Below are 25,606 nucleotides of genomic sequence, written 5' to 3' on the forward strand. Positions count from 1 at the left end.
TTTCAAGGGACAACACACACAGAGAAAGGAAAAAAGCTTTGCTGTCATGGTTTCCCCTCACCGCCTACTCTGCCTTTCACATGCAACACTTAAACAATTTGTCAAACCTACAGTACCTGCAACAATTTTTGCAGACAGAGTGCATGCCCATATTTCGCAGCGAGGTGCAGACCGTTCCTTCCTAGAGAGGTCAAAGTGACAAGGAAATGCAGAATGGAATCATGAAAGACATGGCAGAGCTTTCATTCAGGGTCTACCACAGACCCCCCCCCCCACAGAGATGGGTTGTGTGCTGAACATAAAAAGGTAAAGGGACCCCTGACCATTAGGTCCAGTCGTGACCAACTCTGGGGTTGCGGCGCTCATCTCGCTTTATTGGCCGAGAGAGCCAACGTACAGCTTCCGGGTCATGTGGCCAGCATGACTAAGCCGCTTCTGGCGAACAAGAGCAACGCACGGAAATGCTGTTTACCTTCCCGCCAGAGTGGTACCTATTTATCTACTTGCACTTTGACGTGCTTTCGAACTGCTAGGTGGGCAGGAGCTGGGACCGAACAACGGGAGCTCACCCCGTTGCGGGGATTTGAACCGCTGACCTTCTGATCAGCAAGTCCTAGGCTCTGTGGTTTAACCCACAGTGCCACCCGTGTCCTGTGCTGAACATAGCTTGAGTTAAAATACTGACCATGATGTAATTACTGTATTTTATACATCAATTCACCAGGGATGGAAAGACAATGGATTATTTTAAGTCAATCTACCTTGAAGAGTGACCCAGTTTAGACCCTTCCATGATGTCTCAACTTCCCCATGGCTGCCAGCAGCAAACCCTCACCACAACCCCAGGGATGTAATCGGCAAAAAGGTGGCTGGGAACCCAACAGGGACACTGATACACATCTAAGAAGCTAGTTTACAACAACCCCTTTCCATATTCACTCAGCAAGTTTGAGCAATACATGAAAACATTTGCCCAACATCTTCTACAATCTCTCTTTAGGAGGATCTTATTAGAGAGCCAACCCTCTTATTTTAAACAAGGACTCATACCTGCCGCATCTGTAGCTACAATGTCAACCCCGTGTACAAGAATGGCATTCAGACAATCAAGATTCCCTTTGGCAGCTACAACATGGAACCTAAACAAAGCAAAACAGGAAAATGTCTGTGTAATGTTTGCATATACAAGGTTACAATTTAAATGTTTCAAGTGCAATCCAATGTTATAAAAATACAAAAGCAGCACAGAAAAGCACCTGCAGCAGAGAATAAAAAGAAATACAACAAATAGGCTGCTGGGATAGCTCAGTCTGGAGAGCATGAGATTCTTAATCTCAGGGTTGTGGTTCAAGCCCCACACTGAGCAAAATATTCTTGCACAGCATTTACTCTTAGCCTAACCTGCCTCACAGGGGTGTTATGGGGATAAAATGTGGAAGAAGAGAATTATGTACACCACCTTCACCTCATTGGAGGAAAGGTGGGATGCAAATGTAATAAATTATTATTATTATTATTATTATCATCATCATCACAACCACCACCACCACCACCGCTGCTGCCGCTATCTATCGATCTATTTCCCACCCTTCATCCTACAATCCCAGGGAGGTTACAATATTAAAACACAACTATAAATATAAATGGGATAAGTAAATGTGAGCTAAAAAGTCTCTTGGAGCCCTCAGGATCTATTAGCCAATTTAATAGGCCACCACCCTTATAGAGAAGCAAGAGGAGGCTGATAGAAATTTTAACCTCAACAGAAATGGCCTTACCATGGCAAAAGCCTTCTTTAAACACACACACACACCCATCCCACTTTCATATCTCCCCATCCTCCTCCTGCCTCACAGAGAAAACCAAACCAAGCGTCTCCTGCTATGTCCCGTGGGCCAATAACGTGTTGGGGCCATAAAGTCCTGAACGGCTCTGGATCTTACGGCACCAGAAAGACACTCATCCAAGGGGTTTCTGGATATCTTGGTCTCAATGTGCAGTGCAATCCTGCACATGTCTCATCTGAATTAGGACCTTTTGAGATTTAATGGGATTTACTCCTGGGTTAAGCGAGTAAAGGACTGCAGTTCAAATCTTCCAACAGGAGAACAATCTTTTAAAACAAGCCTTCTAAAATCTTTACCCCAGTTTGTATCTGGGATTTGAATTGGTTTTATGTATGTACTGTTGTTGTTTTAAACTGTTTTTGTATTTATAATTGGGTGATTTCTAAACTGTTCTTTTTATTGTTGCAATTTCTTTAACTGTGTTAATATACATAACTGTTGTATATATGCTATATTGTAAATTGCTTTGGGATGCCTCACAGAAAGCAATTCATAAAGAAGAAGAAGAAGAAGAAGAAGAAGAAGAAGAAGAAGAAGAAGAATGTGCAACGGGTAAACCCTAATGGAAAGGCAATCTTTGAGTAGCCAGATAGAATGTAGGTTAACCCTGGATTTCTGTTTTTCAGTTTGCTGAGAATGCACAAACTCAGAGATTTCTGTAATTCTCAGCAATCCTTACAACAGCCCTGTGAAGCCGGCCATTGTTATCTCCATACAGTGGTACCTTGGGTTACATACGCTTCAGGTTACAGACTCCGCTAACCCAGAAATAGTGCTTCAGGTTAAGAACTTTGCTTCAGGATGAGAACAGAAATCGTGCTCTCGTGGCGCAGCAGCAGCAGGAGGCCCCATTAGCTAAAGTGGAGCTTCAGGTTAAGAACAGTTTCAGGTTAAGAACGAACCTCCGGAATGAATTAAGTACGTAACCAGAGGTACCAATGTATTAGAATAAAGGGGCTGAGGTGCTGGCTTGCTCAACACCAACGAGTGAGCTCATGGCTAGGCTGAGAAGCCACATCTCTGGATGTTGGTTCCAGAGAGTGGGAAGCTGTGCCTGAATGCCTCTGACCTCTGGCTTTCATCTTGGAAACTCTTGGGGGTATGCAGGCTGTGACCTACAACCACCCAGACAGAGTCACTCGCCACAAAGCATCCAATACAAGGCTCACAGAATAACCCTAGCATTAAATGTCCTCATCACTTACCATTTAAGACAGAAAACAGCTTTGTGCAGTAACTTGAGACTGCCATTCAAACCTTCTCCAGATTGGCGACTGAGAAGCTTCTGAAGTTACCACAAATATCTCCCCTTTTATTATGTGCACACACAGGAGTTCAGAGAGTGAAACAAAAAGGGACCCGGGAGTGGGACAGACACCACACAAGTAATACAAACCGCATGGGAAAGACCCAGGCCTTTTATTCTTGTCTGGAGCAAGTTTGGAACCAAACCACAAACACACCCTGCAACCTAGACAGATTTTTTTGAATCAACCAGGCAGAGACCACCCAATTACTTGCTTCTGGATCTGCTGCATATTACTGTGTCAAGGAAAACAATTCATCTCAAGCAGCTTTCATAGTGCCTTCCAGTTGCTGTTGGACTACAGCTCCCATCAGCCCCAGCCAGCATGGCCCAAGAGTGGGGGTGGTCAGAGCTGTAGTCCAGTAACATCTGGAGGGCCCCCAGGTTTCCCCTCCACTAAACCACATGTTTACACAGTTCGGCATGACATCCAAACATGCCCTGTATGTGTGGAAGCATAAAATGCTCTTCTGCAGGATGCAGGTCCCAACAGCTTTCTGTTTATTTAAAACATTTCTATGGCACCTTTCCAAGGCTCAGGGAGGCTTACAGGAAATAAGCACTAGGCAGATAAGAGCCAACAGAAACAACAGTGCCCCTCTCAAAAATTTGGAAGGGGCCAGGAAGATCAAAGGCAAAAAGGACACATCTAAGCAGCCCTCCTCCAAGGGGTGGGTGGGCTACAAACTTGGTGGGAGGTGGGCAGAGCAGCTGAGGTCAAAACCCTGACTTCTACTCACGCAGATCTTCCTTCCACATCGAGTTTGGTGGGGTTTACGCCCTTCTTGGCAAGGACAGACGAGATCTTTTCCACGTCGCCCCGTTCAGCAGCTTTCATCAAGCGATCATCGTACTTGTTCCAGTCTGCAGTCAACTGTTCAAAGAATGCGGGAGAAATGTTTTCAGCGTACAGTGGTGCAAATCCCTCAGAAATACGAGCAAAAATGCCTGTTTCCCATAGAGGATAAAGTGGGGGAGGGGAGAGAAGTGTTATTCATCTGCCATCCATGTAGCTGGAAGGGAAAATCCTTTAAGAAACGGAAGCCAGGGAAAGCTGCTTCTGGGCTTTAACAAAACAAAAAACTGAAGGAGCTTGGTTTCACATATTATTGTGTCAGTTTAATATGGGAAGTACTTAAGAAAAATCCAAACACTGAGAAAACCATGAAGGATTCATGCCTTTTGCACCCCACTATTTACTGGCATGCAATGTTATTCTCACAAAATAAGATAATAGGATATTTGCAGCACCTTTCTGCAGTTCAATGTATATTTGAATGTGCTTAGAGATGCAGAAGGTCTCAGCTCAATGGGCAGCTTCACTTAAACAACGATCAGAAGAATGGGCTCGGTGTGGGGAGTGTTTTGGCTTTAGGTGACCTTCTTGCAGACTTCAGCTGGGGAGGCAAAGTTAGCCCTCCAGCCAGCCACCCTCACTGCACTCTCTCCAGAAAGCTCACCTCTCCTGCAACACAGTTAGGCTTCAACAAGGCTTTCTTTTTTAACTGAATTTTACATAGCACACACAACAAGCCAGCAGTGGTGCAATGGTTAATGCTGGACCTGGGAGACGGGGGTTCAAATCTGCACTCAGCCTTGAAGCTTGCTGGGTGTCCTTGGGCCAGTCACTCAATCTCAGCCTAGTCTACCTCACAGGGTTGCTGTGGGGATTGAACAAGGAGGGGGAGAACCACATAAGTCACCTTGAGTTCCAAGGGAGAAAAAGGTAGGAAATAAATGCAAAAAATAAACAAACATTCCAGTTACAACTAATTCTATACATATACGCATGCGCGCTCACTTAAAACTCTCTCAGGTAATTAATAGGTTTTTCCCTAAGCCTAATTCTGGTGCAGAGGAAGTTTTCAGAAGAGGGGGTCACAGCTGGGGAGAAGACAGTCAACCCTTCCCAGCTGCAACCCACTTTGAAAATGCCCACCACCAAATTCTATTGCTTCCAAGGGCAGAGAGTGTGTGTGTGTGTGTGTGTGTGTGTGTGTGTGTGTGGAGAGAGAGGCGGTAAGGAGGGAGATTTCAGGTGGTGTGGGGAGGGCCCAGGGCCTTCATTGCACCCAGCCTGAGGGCTGGCAATTCACCATCCCTGGCGTAGATAGAAGCTGATAGGAAAAGCATCTTCCTGCCCAAGATGGTGGAGAGTTGCTGCCTGCCACAGCTGACAATGTGCTAGGTCAGAGCTGGGGAAGATCGGTGGCCCTTCAGTTAGTTGCTGGAGTCATGAGGGTTGCTGGGGGGATTTAATGAGGAGGAGAACTATGTATACCACCTTGAGCTCCTTGGAGGAAAAATGGGATATAAATGCAAATGAATGAATGAATAAATGAATAGGACAATAAGCCAGACCTCCCACAAAACAGCTTTTTCCTCTATTCCTTTGACTGTACAAGAATTCTAGCTTCCGGTAGAACTAATTACAGTTCTTCTAAAACAGAAGGAGTCTATGATATCATTTGCACACCAGTTTAACCATCAAGAGGCCCTTTCTGTTTCCAGAGCCTCCTTGCTCTGGTTTAATTGCCAGGAGCGTTCTGTTTGGATTTCCAGTCAGGCCACCTCGGTGCCTTCTCAGAATAGAAACAAGGTTCTCCACCCTACTTGGCATTTCTTGTTTTCAAGATAGACAGAAAGAAAAAGTATTGCAATCCAAAACACTCTTTTCCCCTACTTCAGCCCCCCAACGCCCAAGTCCTCCTTTCTTGCAAAAGGCTTGCATTTCTACTCAAAGGATAATGGCTACATTTGAACTGCACAGGAATGTGTTGTTTTTGAGGTTCTCCCACTTCCCATCTCAACTGGGTGTGGGCCTATTTCATGTGCTATTCCTCTCAAGCTGCAGATTAAATCTCTGCCTGAAATGAAAGAAATATCTTCCTGCCTATGAATGGCGGCATGTGTGGTTTGCTCTGGAAATGTACAGAAGAAGCCAAAACTAATGCCCACTGCAGCTTCCTGGCAGGCACACCTAGACCACAAAAAGAGAGAGAAAGTACAATCAATAGTGTCATTCAAACACTGCAAGGCACCTGCTTTTCTCCAGTCATTTCTACGGAAAGACAACTTGCAAAGTGACCCAAATGAATGTGGAAGCAATAATTTTATTTTATTTTATTTGCCTCCCACTGCACAGCAAGCAACTGCATTCCAAAGCAGGGTATCATGTTTCTGCCTGTAGTGTCACATGAAACCACAGTAGCACAATTTGAGCATGCACCCCATTAGCTAGCAGGAAATCCATCACCAGAGGGAGAAACAGCAGTTGCCATACCAGCAGCAAACGCTAAACTGGTACCAGCAGGGAGAAAATTCTAGCCACTCCCACCCCTCGATGTGCTAGCTTTCTGTATGCAGGAAGCTTCCATATACATGTTGCCATTCAATGGTCCACCAAGCTATCTTGTTCCATGTACTGTACATATAGACCAGGCTTTGCTCAACTCATTACCTTGCAAATAAGAAGCTACTTCCAATTAGGGGTGGGCGATATCTGGTTTTCAACATCACAATATATCACCAGCTAAATATCACGATATCTCGATATATATTGTGATGTTATTTCAATACTGGTATTTATTGCACAGCCCTATTTCCAATGTGCAACAGTAGTTTAAAAAATCTATGAACAACAATATTTAAATCTTTCACCTCCCAGCAATCAGATTTAAAAACTTGTGCACACAAATATCCCCTTGGTATCAACAGCTTCAGAAAGGCATATTTGAGGTCACAGTGACCCACAAGTTGGTCTGCATGTCCAGGTATACCTTTCCATCTAGAATTGGGGCCGCAGCAGGACTCCACGTTTGCATTTGCTCCAAGTCAGTAGGCAAAAACTGCACAAAAGCCAATGGACGTCATATTTGATTATCCCACGGCTAATTCTGGCCTGTATGGGATTATAGTGGTATGGGGTGAGCCTGCTTTCATCTCTCAGCCCTTCAGTCTTCAGCCGCTCCCTTCTAGGGCTCTTCAAAGGAGCAAAGGCAGCACCACTGACCTACTGAACCCTTTCTGGAGTCATCAAAACATCCAGCATCTGAAGGCCAAACAAGACATTTCAAAAGAAACAAAGCATGGAATTAAGGATGCTTATGTTACGCTGATTTTAATGCATGTGATTTTGGGGGTGACGGGGGCATTTGCAGAGAAGCATCGGCAGTGAGTGGCACTTAAGCTGTTCCCAGCTGGCCAATTCTTGCCTGCAAAACCTCTCCCAGAAAATTCTCAAATACCACCACCACTGCGACTCTAAAGCCACAACTCAGTTTGGATGGGGAAGAAACAGCCTCACCTGGACCACCTACAGGGAAGAAATGGCAAACACCTGAGGAGCTAAATACCACAGGCCCTCCAATACAAGTGCCCCACATTCTCTATTTCAGGATTGGGACCAAGCACTTGCAGCAAAAATCAAGTCCTATTTGACTTTGAAAAAGCCTGATAAATCTTTTCAAGGAATCCCAAGCAGGCACATCCCCCCCCCCCAAAAAAAAGCAACTGGAAGCACCATTTCAGGCTCTTCACTTTCTATATTCCTGCACATCTGTGTCATTGACAAACCAGCAGAATTCTCAATGGCAAGCATTTCTACCTAGCATAAAAATATGCTGGGCAGTGCTGGTGCAGAACGCAGAAGTGATGCATCCCTTTCCAGGAACTGAAATAAATGTTTTTGACCTCTACCCATTCCCTAAGCATACTTGACGTTTTTAAGTTTAGGCAATTAATATTTCCTTTCATTGAAAACTTAAGAGCCCACAAGTGCTCCAGCATGCTAAGTATATAGAAGAACTAGAATGGTTTTGTCAAACATTCCCAGTTACAGTTAAACAGATAAATACACCAATAGAAGCTCCTCTCAAAGCGAATACCTGGAGGGCTGCAAACAGTGTGTCTGTCACAGGTGCAAGCTTCCAAGATGGAATAAAGGTGGGATATAAAGACAACAGAAATACAATTTAAAGGATTTCAAACATTAGAAGCCCAGCAACTCTTTCTGAACAGAAATCTACCATAAAGAGTGCAGCACCGAGATCGTCCATCTCTTCAATTCACCTGCTGTACCGCACAAAAAGGCGTAAATTAAGAGAAATTCTCACAAAGAGTTCTAAGCGGAAAGAATACTACAACAAGCAAATGCTGCAATTCAGGCCACATTGAGAAGGAACAATGCAAGCTATGGCAAAAAGTTGGAAGCTGCTCTGCCGTAAGACGATACCTACTGTGTTTTTAAGGGCACAGGAAAACCAGCAACTCATCCTAGAGTTCCCGAGTCCTGGCTGCCAAGAGTGAACAGCAAACCCGACATTCAGCTACAGCCAGAATCCAAGGGGGCTGCCCAGTGCAACCTGATTTTCTGCTGCCCTTCTGCATTCATCTTGGTCCTTCTTCCCTTAGCTCGGATCCCCTGACATGCTGTCTCCGTCTTCGGGGTCTTCTTCAGACTTCATCACTCTTGAGAAGATAACTGGGCAGCTTCTAGGGACAGGGCTGTGCCAAGTGGAACCGTCCCTTCCAGCGGGCTGTGCCAACTGCTGCAGCTGCCCCTGCCTGGCACTGGAGGAGGGGGATGCCCAACACCAACGTGGCTTTTGTTTTTACTCCTCCTGCGCCGTAGCGCCAACTACTGCCTCTGCAGTTCAGACACAGTAAATATTGCCCCGCTCCAAAATATCCTGTAAACAATATGCAGACAGTCTCACACCAGTCCAGAGCTATTTTTTGATTTGCCCGGTACTTGATAGCTGAGCGATCGAAAGAAATAGCTAATAATATATCCAGTGCATGCTCAACCGGTGAGTAATACGTGACGGCCGCTGCCGGCCAGAGAGGCAAGAATGTGCACAAACTGCTCACACCACGAGCGGGCGACATGTGCTACTGACCCAGGCGCTGCGCTCCCTCTAAGAAGCAAATACAGTACGTTGTGCCCAATTAGCTTTCAAGTGACACTTTCCAAGGGAAACTAAGCCACTGTAAAATAGGGCATGATCAGTTCTACCAGGGACCCCTGTCATTAACCAGTACAGGCTCCCAACAGCTTAAGAGCCGATCGCGGCTTTGTAATCATATGACTGCGTCCAGTGGAGAGGAATGCAAGAGTCTATTTTGACAAAAGCATCTCAGATGTTTATTTAGAAGACACACGTGCCCCTGCTTTTCTAAAAAAAATTAAATAATTAAAAGAACTCTCCTTTTACAAGCATGGACCCCATTCTGAAAGCCAAGGAGGTTTCAGTTTACTTTTGCTGCCAGGCTGTCTCCTTGCTGGCTAGTTGAGAAGCCCCATGGAGGTTTGTCAAACCATCAAATAGACAACACAGTGATTAACAGGGCTAGGGATGCGGTGCTCCCTTTTCTCCTTTTCAGTTTTAACAAGGAAGGCACACTCTTAAAATGCCATCTTTAGCACAGTTGGATGACACCAGCTTTGAATCTTCCAGATCAAATGGTCCAAAGGGAGCCCATGAAATATGCGGGGGGGGGGGAGCCCTCTGGACTATTAAGACAGAGGGACTGAAAATACAATTTGCTGAGGTGACCCTTCTTGGAAAGTTCTAATGGTGGCTCAGAGGTCGGTTTGTGGTCTACCAGAGGACATTTGTGCATTCAATAGGCGAACTCCAGTTCCTCCTTCCCCCCACCCCCATAAAAGACTCATGGACAACAACATTCAGCATTTTAAAATAGAAGGATCCCCTCACTCATCCCCAGCCACAAAATGCTTGCCTAAATAAGGTCTTGCATTGATACCACTCTGGTGATGCTGAGTGGTTCAAAGCTGGGAGCAGCCATTGACAGCTTCTTTGGTTTGCCTCAGTGCTTGGGCTCAGATAAGCTGCCCCAAAGAAATAACACTCGAGAGACTGCAGCAGTACTCAGGAGATCTACCAGGTATGGGCAGATGAGCTAACATTACAGCTCCTTTTTCCTGAGTGGGTATGCATGTATACTTCATGTCGAAAGCACTTGGAGACATAGATGAATTGTTGGCCTTGGATCTGGCGATGCAAGACACAGGCGAACTGTTGGCCTCAACCAACGCTCCCCTCAGCCTCCATTCCACCCATGCAAAACTGCATTGTTGCAAAGGTTGTTGGTCATTTTCTACAATTGAACTCGCTTCCCTGGCAAGGCAGAAGTGCATCCACTTCTCATAACGCTGGAAAGTAGCAGCTGAATTGCTTTCTACTTCCTGCTTTAACATTAGAGTGAACTTGGAAAACGGTATAGTCTAGGAAACCAGCTGTGCAACCCAGCAGCTTTTCCTCATGAAAACAACATTCCAAGAAAAATGAAACTGAAATGGTTAGCAAAATCTCATATTAATGGGACTAGCAAGTCATTTTGTAAATCTACCATAATTTGGTTTATAATGTTAAGAAAGTTCAAGGGCAAATTAAACTAGCTTCAAAGATCTTAAAAATAAGTTGTTTACCTGACTTGCCACATTATATCTTACTTCCTTCTGCCTACAGCAGGTGCCAAATTAATTTCACATCCAAGTTCCAACCTGGTGAAAAATATTATACTCCCAAGGAATTGGTGGGCTCTCTGCCCCTTTGGTTCCATAAACTCATTCCCACTGCCCCTGCTCCTAAATAAATACATGATTAAATATCCCTTCTGGGGTGAAATTACGTATTCAGGTCTTTTCTGCTTTCTTGAGTGGGTGGTCTTGTGTGTGTGTGTGTGTGTGTGTGTGTGTGTGTGTGTCTGATAATGATTTTTTGTGATAGTCTTAATGTGATCTTCATGATATTCACATGTTTATTTTTGGAAGTTTTATGATATTAGCTGTATTAATGACTGTGAATAACATTTAGATATAGGGAACCTCAGCTGTGCAAATGGTTGACCAAATAACCTCAAGCCCGATTCCAGCTGTATGGATTTTTGAATCCGGGGCTGGTGGAAGCAAGATGCTTGGATTGAAAAATGAGGTTGAATCAGGTTCCTGTAGGCCAGAATAAAGAACACAAGGAATATTTATAGTGAGAGGAGTGAAGAAAGTCTGCAGGATAGATAAACCAGACACAGTGTAATGGGAATAAGGAGTAAAGGAATTGCTGCAGACCGAGGCAGTGATTTTTTAGGAGGTGGGGGATAAATCATAATACATGCTTCATCCTGACCAGAATACAGCCCAAGTTGCAAGTCTCCAAGTTTAAGTTCTTTAACCACTCAACCCTGAAAAATGTGAAGGAGTTCATTAGTCTTGTTTAAAAAGGCTTTTAACTACCACGTCCAATGGAGCTTACTCCTAAGACAGTTTGTTACTGAAACCACCTCACTCCTGCTGGTGGGTTTATTCTCCTTTTAATGCTTGACAAAGCATTATCTGCTGCTGTTTCTTTTCTGCCAGTTGTTTTGTTGCTTTTATTACTGTTAGACATTTTCAGCTTCTTTTTGAAGAGAGTGAGATTTAAAGATAATAATAATACAGAAAATCATAACTGCTAACAATGCTATACATTTATACTATATATAAGCAGCGTTAGAAACTCAGGTATACAAGCTAGGTGCCAAATGGCACCTTAAACTAAGGTCACGGTTGCCACAACGGAATATCTATTCGCCAAGGGGTTGGATGATCCTTAGGGTCCCTTCCAATACTACAAATTTACGATCTTAGAGCATGCCATATCACCAACATAGCTGTCAACTTTTCCCTTTTTTTAAAGGGAAATTCGCTTATTCCGAATAGGATTCCTTGCAAGAAAAGGGGAAAGTTGACAGCTATGCACCAAAAGCTAACATGAAACAGATTATAAAGTTTTGCAGATACCCACAATACATCCCATGCAGCCCCTGTTGTTTAAAAGGGGTAAATCCTTCCTAACCTGTCTGGTTTTTGAGAGCCTACATATAAAAGACTTACAGTACCTTGAAGTAAAGGTAGAAAGAGGCGTTTGTGGTATGTAATGTACCAAGAGCATGGATTACTCCTGCAGATCAGGGTAAAATGAGACAGGATGTTCTTAAATTACCAGCGGAAAGGGCATACAGCTGCTGTGAACACAGAGAATAGGAATCACTGGGTGCTACCAGCAATAAAGGCTATTAATAGTTTCTGCTGCTTCTAAGGAGTTTGAAGTTTTCCAGTTTCTAGATTATCCAAGCAGCGAGGATCAAGGCCACCACTAGACCGGACCTATTTCTTCTTTCATTCTGCAGAACTCAAGTTTTTGTCAAGTTCTCTTACAAATGGAGATGGACACAGGCTAATAAATCCTCAGCATTTGCTCTCAACTTGAGAAAAACAACACCTGCCTTACAAGGCTTACCAACTGGACTGGTAAGGTGATCTCTCTTGCAGTTAATGACTCATGCCAAATGAGAGATGGTGGTATCACTGAATGCCAAAAGAAAAGGGTGACAACAGAAGTGTAACCTCCTCAGCCCCGCATACCCAATCAAGTGTAAATCTCTGGCCTGCAGTGAAGGTAATGAGAGGTCTCCCTCTCAGAAAAGTCCCAACACAGATGCGCCCAGTCAAAAGGAGCTACTTGGTGAGGGCTTCTGAAGTCCTGAATTTGAAAACTGAAATCTCTTGTTATTCCTCTGTCACAATCATTTATCTCTGAGCCACATACACTGAGCACTGTTACAGCTCGAATTCTAATGGAACCTTATGTAATCACAGAACTGGAGTGTTGGGAGGAACCCCAAGGGTGATCTAGTCCAACCCCCTGCAACGCAGGAATCACACAGCTAAACAATCAAGCAATGATCATTTAACCTCTGTTGAAAAACCTCAAATGAAGAAGTGTCTACCACCTTGCGTGTTTCTAGGTCACAAAAATCCGCAAAAGAAGTAAGAAGCATAATCTGCCAGCACAATTCACACTAATGTCTTGATATATTTTTATGGGATTTTGGCTTAAGTGGTGGCACTGATTCTCTGCCACCACATTGTTCCAAGGATTAGAGCACACTTCAGAATCAGGTTTTTGCTCACTGCATGTTATCCAAAACTCTGCAACTGGAATGTATATCCTCGCAGCAAGTTATTAGCCCATGCACCAGGCCTAGGGGACAATTCTAATGCTGGAAACTCTAAGTGGAGCAACTGTAAACAGGAGAATCATGGGACATTCCCAGATTATTCCAGGAATTTCTATGAAAGATACATAGTGTACTTCTTACGCTGTAATTCTCTCTTCCAGTCACTCACTGCCCTGTGAATTCCACAACTGATTAAGTTTCTTTTAAACTGAGTTAGTTTCAGAGTTCCTGTAAGAGACATCAGACTCCCACAATCCTGGGCCAAGGATCTGATAGTCTCTACAAGGTCAGGATGATTAAACAGGTAACTGATAAAAGTGGCATTCTGTGGGATCTCAAGTAACTAAAGCGAGGGGTGATGCAGCAGTGTGCTAATCTCTTCAGTGACCTCTTGCCCTCAAAGCCCACTCTTCTCATCAGCTTTGAAAATTTAAGCAAAAATTCAGATTCAATTTTATTAAACATATTACTGTTCTGTCTTCTGATCACACCCAGGCAGCCAGTCTAACAAGACACACATTATCCAAACACAATAAAATCCTAAATCAGGCTGAGCAACATGACCTAGGAATGAGTGGAACATGAGTACTCAAGGGCTTACAATGAAATCTGTCAGGGCACTTATTTTCGGGGTAACATTTAATAAATCATACCCCAAATCTCCAACATATTTATTATTAAACAGAATGTACATCCTACTTGATTCAGTGGGAGGGGACTCAAACCTGTAAGCAGTTTACAACCAAATAAAATTAAGCATTTAAATCATCTATAAAAAAGTTAAAAATAGGTATTAAAAGAGGCTTCAGTTCCATACTAGCTAAAATGATATTAAAACACATGTAACTTCTATATTTCTGGAAAGGCTTGCCAAAACAAAAAAGTTTTAAGCAGGCACCGAAGGAATACAGTGAAGGCACCTGTCTGATGTCAATATGCAGGGAGGAACATTACATGGCCACTTGCTGAAGCTAAGCAGGTCCAGTTCTGGTCAGTTCCTGGATAGGAGACTACTTGGGAACTGCAGGCATACTACCTTAGGTTCTAGGGTGGGTGGAGGGAATGGGATATCAGCATAAGGAAATATATACAAGGTGCAACCCGAATCAAGAAGATTCAAATAATAGTGGGAATTGACTAGAACTAGCCATACTGACAAATGCCACTGCTTGTATCAAAGATTCGGAATTCAATGAGATCCGATGGAATGCTTCCATGCATTTTGAAACCCACTATTCCCAAGGTTCTTCATTTGGAAATTTGCTAAATTGATTGATTGCATTTCCACCCCACATTCCCTCCAAGGAGCTCAAGGTTCTCTTGTTCCCCATTTAATCATCACAACAGCCCTGTGAGGACGGTGAGGTTGCAAGACAGTGAGCTTCACGGATGAGCAGGGATTTGAACCCTAGTCCAACACACTAATCACTGCACCACACTGGTTCTCCAAATGCGTTGGCTGTAGTTGTTTATGCATGTCCCTAGCCTGCCTCACATGATGCCAGACTACACACAGAAAGAATTAGCAGCAGAGGGTCCCACACTCATGCACTTGGTAACCACGCCTTGCCCCAACTATTCATCCTTAAGTGGCATTTGCTGCCAAAGGGGAACTCAGTATAAAGTGTCTTCATGGGCCATCAAGATCCCTCCCTCTACCTTCGTTTTTGCCACAGATGCTCATGTGAAATTAGTGGCTGTTTGTTTACACACACACCCTCCCCTTTTTGCTTCTTCCTGCCTCATGGCCCGGACTTGTAGCACGAGAACAACAACACTAGTGATTCTCCTGCCAAGACACACAGAGGCACAGGCTTCCAACCACACAGCAGCTTTTCTTTTAAAACAGGCTCCCTGCCAAAGCGAGTGCCTCTGTAGATGGCACCCCACCTTGATGACACTCTGGAAGCCATGCAGAAACACACACAGCGCTCAATCCAGACACATTTCTTTATCATAAACACAACCAGTCATGATTTCTAGTAGATCCCACCTACTGCTGGTTGTTTGCCTTCCTCATGGGGAAAACATAGGAAGCTGCCATATACTGAGTCAGACCATTGGACCCTCTAGCTCAGTTTTGTTCACACTGGCTGGCAGCAGCTCTCTGGGGTTTCAGAATGGGGTCTTTCACAGTCCAACCTGGGAAAGCTGCTGGGGAATGAACCTGGGACCTGCTGGCTCTTCCTCTATGGGTCTTCCTCTGCTATACAGTCTCTCATTACCTCATTTAACATGGTAAGTAGCTTTAATACTATCAAGCGACCAGTGGGGTGCGGTCAGTGGACTAGGGGGACTAGGCTAGTTCCCTAAATATTCCCCAGGCACTTCCTTCCCAAAGCCTGGGAAGCTTCTGCCTGGCTTAGGGAGGGAGGTACGATGCTCATGTGTGCAACATTGCACATGTGCACATTGTCGTCCCAGTCCTCCTGTCCCCACAATCGTCCTTGCAAGATGACACCTCTGGCCTTAACTGTTCCCCTACAAAAAAATTCACCGCACACCACTGCAAGCAACATATTGGATACCAACATTGCTCACAAAAATAAATATTTTTCTGTGGAGTGTATCTAAGAACAGATTTGCTCTTTAAGTCACAAGTCTGCCTACAGTAGCAACAATTCTGCGAATTTGGGGGTAAGCTGGGGCAGTGGGGAAGTCATTGGCATAGCAGCAACTGGGCACAGTTAGCCAAACTGCTTGGAGTCCCAATACATGGTCCTCAATATGTCAGCATCACTGACAGATAAACAGATACTGTGATGTTCCATGCTAGCTCTTTTCAGACTAGACTCTCTGAAGTTAATAACTTAGGTTAGGACCTGAATACACCCTATATAGTCCTAGACTGTGCCACAAGTGGAGATGAGGGATGAACAAGCTATACCAGCCTTCGTGAAGCTGGCTCCCTCCAGATGTTTTGTACAACAGCTGGTGGGAATTGTGGTTACAAAAGATCTGGAGGGAACCAGCTTGGCAAAGCCTGAACTACACCACACCAAGGTGTTTGCAGGGCAGATAAATCCAGAATGGCTTAAGCAAATGAGTAAATCTTTACAAGTGGACACAGAAGGAGGGGTGGGGAGGAAATGGAAGGGTCACAAGCCAATTGGCCTTGAGGAAAATTTGCTTACACATCTGGAAAAATAGGCATCAGATCCTGAGAATGAACTAAAACTCTCCCATTAAGTTTCTTCAAACTCAAGCCTGCCTCACCCAGCATAGACACGTCCCCTTGGAAAAATATTTGGGGAACTGCTTTTTTCTTATCATTAAAGCTACATTCACCCTAACTCACGATTTAGCCAAAGGAGGAGAGCATTCCAGAAAGATTAAAACATCACAGGAAGAGACTGACCTTCCTGTTACATGTGGGAGGGACAGCCTGCTCCTTCTCAATTAGCTGGCAGCTTTCTCAGTTTAATTGCCCAGCTCATAAAGTGTGTGTTTTGCAAATGTCAGTATCTTCACCAAAGTGGGGTGGAAGGACTAAGTCTTGTGGCACCTTAATTACCGTATTTTTTGCACCATAACACTCACTTTTTTCCTCCTAAAAAGTAAGGGGAAATGTCTGTGCGTGTTATGGAGGGAATGCCTACGGGTGGCATGCCTACGGATTTTCCTCCTCTAAAAACTATGTGCGTGCTATGGTCGGGTGCGTGTTATAGAGCGAAAAATACGGTAATAAGGACAGTGCCATCAGTTATGAGATGGCTTCTCGAGGGTAGAATAAATTCCAAGCAAACATCCACAAGCAACAGGAGGAAGCACTTTCACACACTTCTACTCTTCCCACAAGAAAAAGGAGCTGTTTAGTTTGCAAAGAAACAGGACCCCACTGCCACCTCTATATGCAGGCACCACCACCACCCAATCTTACACACAGTCTGAGGGACAAACAAAATTAAATCCAGCTGATGTTTACATGCCATCACTCACACTGGCAAGAGTGCTTTATTTCCGATTATGAAATGGAAAGACAAAATGGAAATATCCCTTTCAAAGGGAAACCAGCAGAGCTTAGCTGACAGATTTGGAGGTGCCTATGATTTGCGCAGGCTGGAATACTAATGCAAGCAATCCAACCTAAGAGCCTCACTCAAAAGTAGGAAAGTTAAGAGAATTTCCACAATGTGCATGTTTGTAAGAGGTCAGGACTGAAAATCATGCAAGCAAATAGGAGTCTTTTTCGCTAGGGCTGTCTTTTAAACCCACAAACATTACTTAAATTGCATTATTCCCTGCATTGTTTTTGACATTTTACTTCCATTGACATGCACTGAAATTAATTGTGTACATTTCAGCCACAGCTGGCAGCAAGATGAATAAGGTAGGTTTTAGTGGAAGCAGAGCTGTAGTGGAATAGAAACAGTGCTTATTGGGCCAGTCACTGCCTCTCAGTCTAACATACAGGGTTGTTGTGCAGATTAAATGAGGACTTGGAGTAAGAACTATGTATGCCACCTTGAGCTCCTTGGAGGAAAAAGGTGGGCTATAAATGCAATTTATTACATTTATTTTTATTATTTTTACTATTTTTATTGTTGTTGTTGTTATTGCAATGAATGCAGGACGGGATGGAGATGGCTGCCACCTTACCTCCCTATGCAATAGTCAGGTAAACCTGAATGTAGTGCAAGCGCAGGCCAAAGAATCACAGGCCTAAGCCTGCAGCTATTCACTGAGTGTACAAAACTGCCTTACAGGAAGTCAGGCCTGTATCATCTTCTCTGGCTAGCAGGGTTCTCAGGTAGAGGAAAGTCATTGCCAACTGTGCTACCTAAGGCAGTTTTTCACTGTGGATCAGCATCCCTTAATCTGGTGCCCTCCAGGAGTTTTGGATTACAACTCCCCAGCCAGCATGAATACGGGAGTCCTATTCCAAAACATCTGGAGGGCATCAGGCTGCCGTGATGTTGGGGGGCTGAACCTGGGACTTTCCCTATGCAAAGCAGGTTCTGCTCCACCAGTGAGCAGCGCTGGCCCCTCCTCTGCTGGAAGAGCAATGACTTGACAGTGTACTCTAGAACTGTAGAACAGCAGGTTTTAGATTAACCCTCCACCCTGTAATTAATACAGGCAAGTCTTGACACATTTAACCACTAATAGCATTTCATTCAAGGCTCACATTTTTCTTCTCAGAAAAAGTTGCATAAACGTCCACTCCCTATATATGAAAAACACACAAACACACATCAGTAAACAGTTCAGTAAAGTATGCTTCTGAGCAATAGAGCATGCTGAAGTAATTTTGAAGCATGGAAATATGCCGTTGCAACACTCAGTTGAGACTCCAAGAAGAAATCTACAACTTGGCCATAATGATTTTGTTCATTGGCAGATCTCCTCAGTCCTTTTAAGCAAAGCTGAAGATCCAACATTTTCTTCGGCTGCAATCGCTGGACTCTGCTGGGAAGCTGCCACTGATCTGCCTTCAGTTGGGTTAAGACTCCTGAGTTTGGAACAAGGAGGATTATGTCCACTATCACTTGTTAGTAAAGTAATAGCTGTGCAATTTGGCACAGAAGATCACTGATCCAGCCAACAGCAATCAAGACCCCACACATATCCGCATAAAATCCATATTCCCATGAGCAGCACAGAGTAGGGAATGCTGGAGGAACTGGAGGAAGGGGGTGCAGTGGTCTGCATTCCACAACTAGCTCTTTTGACCTGCAACTCCTGACTGAGTTGCACACTAGAACATGGTCCCTCTCCGAAATCCACACTCCACCAAACTCTAGGTGGTCCAAAATCCATCTTTAAAACATATGGTTTATTTCTCCTACAGGTAAAAATAGCTTGGAGCAGCTAGAAAGTGTGCAGCTGCTCCCATCTGTGATGCAAATGGGGCCACAAGTTCCCCTAGGATTGATGCAACATGGTAATGTCCCTTCCTATGAAACTGTATGGAACGTTTCCAATTTCATAGGGAATTGGTAGTCCTCTAATGCCATCTTATTTAAAGCAGGAATCAGCATACATTTGTTTTTTGAAAACTATTGCTATCACACTCAAGTGGCTTATGTCACAGAAGCAAAACAACAAAAAATAAACACTTTGCTGAGGCTTGTTTTAAGAAAATAAAATAAAAACCAATACCAGGTGTTACAAAGAACAACAACAGTGTTAAAAAGAGTGTGACAATTGCATGAGGTTTCTGGCCCTTGAAGTAAGCAATTCCTCCTACAACACTACCACCTTAACTGCTACTCTCTTCCAAGAAGTTTTAAACCAGGATGGCAACCAAGGTGCAAACCTATGTAAACAGTTTGCAGGAAAGCTAAGGCTGTCAGCTTAGCCAGTATCAGATGCTCAGCATTCTGTTTGCTCTCAAGAAAAGGGCCACCTTTCCCTTTCATCTGATCACATTAAGGGTCAGCAGAGTCTCCACAAAGCTGTTTGTTGAATGCAAAATCTGAACAAAGGAAGGAAGCTGCCCACTGAATGTGCTGATAACCCTATGCCCCAATTCAACTCCACAGCCTCCACACCACCCCTAACTGATCTGGGGAAATTTAAGAACAGACCTGTGATCAGCATTACTGTAAACTTAATAAATTACATCAAGGGTGAGTAGAAGGCAGATTTGGATCTACTGGTAGATCTCTTGGGAGACTTGCAATAGATCTACATGGGTTGCTGACTCCAGTAGCAATAACAAAAGGACCTTTTCCACCCAAATTACGTTGCCAAAAGGAAGAAAGTGAATTAGGAGCAGCATTTTGTGTGTGTGAAAGAAAGGAGCTCAAGTCTGGTACTGAAAAGAAATTTCTATGCTTGGAGGCACTCTGTTCTTTTCTTCCAACCATCTTTTGCACCCAGCTCTGGTTGGTGGATCTTGGGGTTAGAATCATAGAATCATAGAGTTGGAAGAGACCACAAGGGCCATCGAGTCCAACCCCTTGTAGCAGGCAAGTAGTAAATCTGGCAAATCAAACCTAAACTGCCCATTTCTCAGTTACATTATATTTATATCGTCATGGAGCAAGCATGCCAGCAAATGTGAAGGCTGCTTTTAAATTCAAGGAGTGCAGAAACATCAGCATGGGAATCTTGTTTCAAAAAGAGGAGGTAATAACAGCATTCCCATAGTTACACACTGGGCCTGGCTTTCTATGACTACAGACACAGGATGACCTCGGATTGCCTCAACGTTGCTAATTAATGAGTGATGCAAGCTTATGACCAGTAATTAATCCAGGCACAGCAGAAATTGTAGCATGCAATAGCCAAAGTCTGATCAATGAAATGGAAAACTCACACAGCAAGAGCCCCTCCTTGCTTCTGCTGCTGTGTAAAGGCTGTATCAGGCGGGTGGAGTCATGGGTCTCAAAAAGTACTTTTCCACAAGATACAATTCATGGGGCAAAATCCAGTTGTGATTAAAAAAAACTGCCCAGAAAGAAGATCTACATTTGGAGCAAAGTTCAGCAACTGACAGAAAGGTTAACTTCAGTGTGCAGTCAGATACTGCCAAGTCCAATTGCGATGAAGAGTCTACATTTCTCTGAGTTGCTGGCATATTCTAGGAGGAAATTGTCCTCCTCGAATTTGTTCTCTGTGTTCCTCATTTCTGGCCTAAACACACAACACTTCATCTTTCACTGTCCTGAGTATATGCAGATCTTCAGCAACCATCTCAATGGGCAAAGCTCTGAGTTCTGCCTGCATGAATCTCAACGTCAATCATTAGCCCTCATGAAATCAGTTACAAGCCATTTATATAGTTTATGACAGTTCTGAATTTTTCCCTTTTGAGGGGATCCGTTTTAGCCAAAACAGGTGTAGCTAGCCAACTTTATTCCTTGGTTGGCAGCCTATTCCAAATTCCTAAGTAGGCTGAGAGCAAGAGTTGCTTGACTTGAGATGTTACGAAATAAGTGAATTACCTTCCTAATGCAACAAAACCCAAGCACTTCCTACACACCTCATCTTCTCACTTTACACATCCAAAATGTGTGTTCTCACAAACACACAATGGGCACAACCTTAGCACTATTTCATGTGCAAAACATGCATACGCACACAAAAATGTGCCACAAACGCCTCAAGGAAAACCCTCCTTAAGCGCTCATATTTTTGACATTTGAATCAAAACAGGAGATAAGTTTGAAGAAAAGAATGCTGAGACAATGTCTAATTTTATGGTACAGGTTGTATGTCTACAGTACTGGCTTACATTGGTCTGGATGCCTTTGGCAAGCAGCAATAATTTCCAGACAACAAAGCAAATGAGTTTTTGTAAATAAGAATTTGTTCTTCCAAACAGCTGATACAGCACTAATGATTGATGTATGTGGTCAGGTAAGCTAATAATGGGCAAAGGAGATTCCACCCATTTGGAGTCTACATAGCTATGGTTCAGGGGGCATGAATGTGTCAAAACAGCCTTGACAAACAGGTTCCGTAGCAAAATAAGTCTGGCAAAATCTTTAAAAAATGAGCTGCCTCTAAAGAACGAGTTTGTGTGTACACAAGTTCTTTTAATTTATTATCCACTCTTCATCCTAAGGGTCCCTGAGCAGGTTAGAAAGTTCCTCCCTCTAGCATATTTATTGACTCACTCTAAGAGTCACAAATTTCAACAGCTTGCCAAAAGCCATTCATCACCTTCCATAGAGGGATTTGGTCAAGGGTGCACAAGTGGCTTTATTTTACTCTAACCATAATCTGATGAACATTTAAGGTTCTGCCTCAGTATAGAGATTGATATGTTTTATACCTCATTTTAACTTAGTATGTATATGCATAAGTCTTAATCTAAAAAACATGTTGTCGGGGGGGGGGTAGCTTGCTCAGCTCTACTGTTGCTTTCACAATCACAGTCAGTTCAATGTTAAGGTTCCCAATACCACTTTTTCTCCCATATATTAACAATCCATAACACCAAGAAGCAAAAACATGTTCTAATTATGAATGCACTTCAGTACAGAGGCAATACACCTTGTTCCATTTTTACACCTTCATTCATTTCCATACTATTATTACTTATTATTATTTATTGAAGTTATATACTGCCGTATACCCGCAGGTCATATAACACCTTTTGCAAGAGAAATGCATTCACTTCATCAAGATGGTGAGAGAGGTTGCTCTATTCCTATTTTATAAGAGCAGCAGGGAAAAAGAACTGAGGTTAGACATGGACTTATGTGCTGCCTCACAGCAAGAAAGCAACAGAGCTGCAAAGTTCCCCTGTGACATGAGCAGCTCCAAAGCCTCAGCATCAAGCTGTTCCAATGATGGATGGGAGAATCATTTTCTGGGGACTGGTCAAAGACTACCAACAATTTGAGAAGATTTTACTGAAGGAGAGACTGAAACCAAACACAGGACACTAAATGTGTGTGACAGCCACCAGAAGCAGCTAATGAAAAATACTGGAGGAGGGGAGATGCACTCCACAGTTATGGAGCATGAAGGAATAATTATAGATTATCTGTCATGCAATCAAAGCAAAAAAACAACAAAGTCCTCAAACAAATTATTCAGCGCCTTCCTCTCAGACCCCAACACAACACATAACCTCAATCTCTTCCCATGTGAATTCACCCTGAGGTGCCTCCCTTCCTGGTAACAAGAGTGTGGTTTTCCGACATGCCAAATTAAAGTTGACTAATTTAGCATGTATCTTGTCAAGTATCTCAGAGTCTTGTCACTGTGATGACAACCAAAGTCATTAACAGGTACACAACTCTACCATGAAATTCCAGTACTTGCCCTGAAGTCATCAAGGTTTGCCTCACCTGCCTGCTTACTTCACTTCCCACAGATGTTAATGTGAAGTAATAGGCACACAAATGGATTCAGGCCTGTGGATCAGACACATCAGAGGTTCTCAAACAGTGGTCACAGACCACTGGTGAACTGCAAGCTCCCTTTAGGTGGTCCTGGGAAAAGCTGTGGAACAACTGGATTTCTTCTTCTTCTTTTTTGATGACTGACAAGACCATTTAGAACTGGGACCAGATTACTAAACATGCTATGGCCCATGATTTTCATACAACAGCACTAGCGCAATATGGGATTTTCATCACTCCACCTCAAGTCTAAATACAGAAACAGGAAAAATGTTGCAACTGACAAACCCAACTTCAAATAACTTTTGTTCACAAGAACAGGTACATTCATCACATTAGAAAAGACAATACGATGGTTATTAAAATACTAGTTAAACATGTGCTTTGCTTTACAGAACAAAAAAAAGTTTCCTAAGTGGTTGGCTGAAAAAAGTTTGAGGACCAATAAACAACGTACCGTAAGTGAACAGGGCCCTTTCCAATGTATATTCAAAGAAAGCATAATTAATCATTTTATGGCTGTTGTCCCAAATCTATATAGTTGGAAGTATGTCTGGCTGGAAGCAATGAAACTTATTTCCAACCATACACACTACTGCAACAGTTTGACTTCACCCCCAGGAACACACTCCACTGTCTCTTGAGACAGATGGATGACAGCAACACACTTTGGGCTGAGATACAATAAATCTTCATCTTTTGTGAAGTCATGTCAAACTTAATTAAGATAATGTTCATCATGCCTGTATCCATATTTTTTTTTAAAGTTCTTAACACATTTTCAGGAGGGGAAATTGAATGCACAATGTGTTCAACAACTCACTTCCAAGGGAAGCAGTTTAACCAAGAAGCCTTTTTAGTTCACTTCGGGAGTGGCTGAACAGTTTCCCAGATGAACTTATTTTCAAAAACATGACACGCAGCTTTCCATCTCTTTTGCTCTCACAGAACATTTCCTGGGTGCTCCTATTTCAGCTTTGCTCAGCAAGTGCAGAGGATCGCTATGCAGGGGAGGCCTTGTCAACTGCACGTAAATTCTGCCAGCACCAGCATCAGGAGGAGGGCCAAACTCATTCAGCTTTTTATTTGTGTGTGTGTGTGTGTGTGTGACAACAAGTGCAGAGCTTACGTTGCCCTGGAAAGTGCAACCCATGCAACAGTGAGAGAGAGGGAGGGAGGGAGGGAGAGAGAGATCGATCTGTGGCAACTGGATTAAGGGCGAAAACTTTCCTACCTCGGGATTTGGATCTCCATCCTCCCCCACAAAAAAAAGAGGGCGAGGGTTTTGAGAACAATATGTCAAAACAAAGAAGAGCGTGACCTTGCTGCTGCTCCTATTGTCCCTCTCCCCATATGTGGGGTAATGGGGTAATGTGTGGGTCACACATTACCCCATTTCCCTCCCTCCTCCAGACGACCCTCCAACTACCTCCCTCGCTGTATCCCCTGGAAAGGCGGGAGCTGCATGCCAGAGCCCCCCGCCCAGTTCTCCCCACTTTCCCTTTCCACCCCTCTGCCCCTCACCCCCACTTGCCCTGAGGCTGCCCCTCCCCCTCCCTTGGCCTGAGGCTGCCCCCCCCACTCTCGCCCCCTCATCGCCCTCCTCACCTGGCCCTCCCCCCCAGCCACTCACCCCCCCGAGGCTGCCACCGCCTCCCGCCACCGACACTTCCTGCTTCCTCAGGCGGGACTTGAGGCTCTTCATGATGTTACTGCCGCCGCCGCTGCCCCTCAGACTTCGGGACGGGACGACGCTCGGCGCCGGCGCCCCTTTCCTCGCCCCGCCCCTCCACCCACTCCCGGCCAATGGGAGACGGCCAGGCCCCGCTGCAGCCATTGGGGAGGCGGATCCTCGGGGGAAGGGCGGGACTTCCTTGGTCTCCTTCGGCAAGCGGCTCCCTGAGCGAGGACTCCGCACCTGGGTCGGGAGAGGGGCGGGGCTGGCCAGGTGCCTGTGGGGCCACGCCCCCTAGGCGGGGAGGAGGCGGGAGGCTGCGCAGCTTTAAAAAGGGCCGCGCGGGTCATGCGCTGGAGGAGCGGCAGCTACAGCCGCCCGGGTGGAAGGTACGTAGGGCTGCCCTCTGGACCTGGCATCGCGCGGGCGAAATAGCCAGGAACCAATGGCGCATCGAACGCTCGCGTTGTTACGATCTGATAAAGTTGACAATCTTTTTTTGGACTTTGCTGTTTTAACTCATGTCCAACCCATTCTACGTGCCCATTTTATAGGTTTTTTTTAAATCTTTTTTTTGTCTTGTTTTATATACATTATAAAATGATAACAAATAAATACTGTAAATTTGCCAAAAAGACACCCCCCCATACCTTGCTGAAGCTGAGCAGGCCTGGTTGTGTGGCCTGCGTGGTCACCCTTGCAGGGAGGGCTTTCCTAGGTCCTGAAAGCGCACCAGCCACAGGCCCATGTGCACAGGTGCAGGTGCTATTGATAGTTATGGGTCAAGGCCCAGGATGGGTGTAGCCAAGGGGGGCAGTTGCTCTCCCATTCAACACAAATCTAAGGTTCTGCCCCCCTAAAAAAGCTTACCCCTCCCCTACAAATTGTTGCTACACCCATGAGGCTCAGGGGAAATTAAAAGGAAGGACTTATTCATACAGCTCATGGTTAA

At 44.3% G+C, this 25,606-nt stretch overlaps 1 protein-coding gene across 5 annotated transcripts in view; it reads right to left on the reverse strand.

The window, feature by feature from the left end:
- The window catches only part of UACA (uveal autoantigen with coiled-coil domains and ankyrin repeats), a 52,147-nt gene that overhangs the window by 18,829 nt on the left and 7,712 nt on the right, over positions 1–25,606 (reverse strand). For 3 of the 5 annotated variants that reach the window (XM_082198282.1, XM_082198283.1, XM_082198281.1), the window contains exons 1-4: positions 24,613–24,831; positions 3,894–4,027; positions 1,051–1,139; positions 117–181 (exon numbers count right to left, since the gene is read on the reverse strand). In XM_082198282.1, the coding sequence (XP_082054408.1) occupies positions 117–181; positions 1,051–1,139; positions 3,894–4,027; positions 24,613–24,816 (492 nt within the window). In that variant the 5' untranslated portion in view covers positions 24,817–24,831. Of the gene's footprint in view, positions 1–116; positions 182–1,050; positions 1,140–3,893; positions 4,028–8,390; positions 8,788–24,612; positions 24,832–25,606 lie in introns of those variants that run through there. The other 2 variants (XM_082198285.1, XM_082198284.1) reach the window with 2 other exon arrangements.

This window comes from Podarcis vaucheri, assembly GCF_965113315.1.
Source record: "Podarcis vaucheri genome assembly, chromosome: 14".
Lineage (NCBI taxonomy): Eukaryota > Metazoa > Chordata > Lepidosauria > Squamata > Lacertidae > Podarcis > Podarcis vaucheri.